This window comes from Austrofundulus limnaeus, unplaced genomic scaffold (genome assembly GCF_001266775.1).
Source record: "Austrofundulus limnaeus strain Quisiro unplaced genomic scaffold, Austrofundulus_limnaeus-1.0 Scaffold1082, whole genome shotgun sequence".
Taxonomy (NCBI): Eukaryota; Metazoa; Chordata; class Actinopteri; order Cyprinodontiformes; family Rivulidae; genus Austrofundulus; species Austrofundulus limnaeus.
The window spans coordinates 31785-33160 of record NW_013953484.1 but is presented as its reverse complement, the minus strand read 5'-3'; the positions used below and the strand labels follow the sequence as shown (position 1 = coordinate 33160).

General features: G+C 43.3%; 1 protein-coding gene across 1 annotated transcript in view; it reads left to right on the top strand.

The window, feature by feature from the left end:
- ttll4 (tubulin tyrosine ligase-like family, member 4) overlaps window positions 1-1376 on the top strand; it is a gene marked incomplete in the record, with an annotated part of 35654 nt that overhangs the window by 2601 nt on the left and 31677 nt on the right. Inside the window, 1 exon segment of the mRNA XM_014030575.1 lies at window positions 335-1022. Within this exon segment, the coding sequence (XP_013886029.1) occupies window positions 765-1022 (258 nt within the window).

Below are 1376 nucleotides of genomic sequence, written 5' to 3'. Positions count from 1 at the left end.
GACGTGACATGTTCGTACGAACCCTTTGTACGAACAAAAGTAAGAGAAATTTAGGATAAGAATACGAACATGTTCTTGCATGAGGCCCAATGATCGTACATCGTACAGAGGGCAAAATTATGGTACAAATATGATAATTATCGTACACCTGGCAACACTGGTCTAAAGTCCAATTGAACCTTATTCAGTATAGCCACCATAGCCAAACTTTATATAAGATTGTACATCTACCATTTATTACTATTTGGAGTCTGCCCAATTTATAGTGTTTGTTTATTTTTTGTTTTATACATTTGCTAATTAGGCTGCTGTTTTCCCCCTCTTGTCTCCACAGATCATGTTCATCCTCAGGTTATCAGCAGACAGATGTTTCTCCCTCTCATCGGACGTCTCCGTATAGTTTAGTGCCTTCTCTGAAGTAGCTGCTCCAAGTCTTATCATCATCCTCCTTCCTTTGTYGGCGCCAGCTTACATTCCTGACAGTATTTGAGGAGATGAATGGGGCGTCAGCCAGTTTCAGCTGATATCTCAGGATTGTATCTTGGTGTGTGATTAAACATTTGTCCTGCCTCAGCCTCAGGTCTGGCTTGTATCACTTGCAGGAGTTGGCCACAGTGAGCAGCACGATCATCAGTAGCAGTAATGAGAGCTGCAAGAACTTGTCCATATAGTTGGAGCTGACATTACTGAATCCTTTTCTGCTGAAGAATCCCTCTGAGCAACGGGACCCTTAGTCTCATCCAGTGTGTGACACCGCCTCTGCCATGCCAACCAACCAGTTCTCCCCCTGGGATGGGGGAGATCTCCGGGCTTGTACTAACGCAGAGAGTCCCCCCACTGCTGCCTCTGTTTCAGGTGTGGCGATCAAAGTGCCTTACAGTCAAACCAGCCTAACCCCTACATCTGTGAACTATTCATCTGGAAGGAACCATAGGAGTGATGCACGTCTGGAGCTTCCTCTATCGGCCTGTTATGAAGACCTGATGATCCAAGGCCGCTCCACAGGGAAGCTCAACAGTATGGTGAGCATCTTTAAAATGGCTCCCTGTCCAACCGCACAAAACAGAAGCAAAACGCTAAAGGCAGGAAAGATTAGCTGGTAATTGCAAAGAGTTAACTAAAAATAGGAAATAGTCTAACCGGTAAAAGCAGATGAAATACTAAAAGCAGCATAAGACAAAATAAAGCCAGTACCCTAAATCAGGGGTTCCCAAACCTTTTATCTTCTGACCCACAAAATATTCATGGCAAAAACTTGTGACCCCAAATATTACTGGTCTGAGTACATGAACTTTGTCAATAACCCTAAAAACACAGGCTTTTTGACAATCTAAACAGCTTATACACAAATACAGCAGGTAAAATAAGTATTGAAC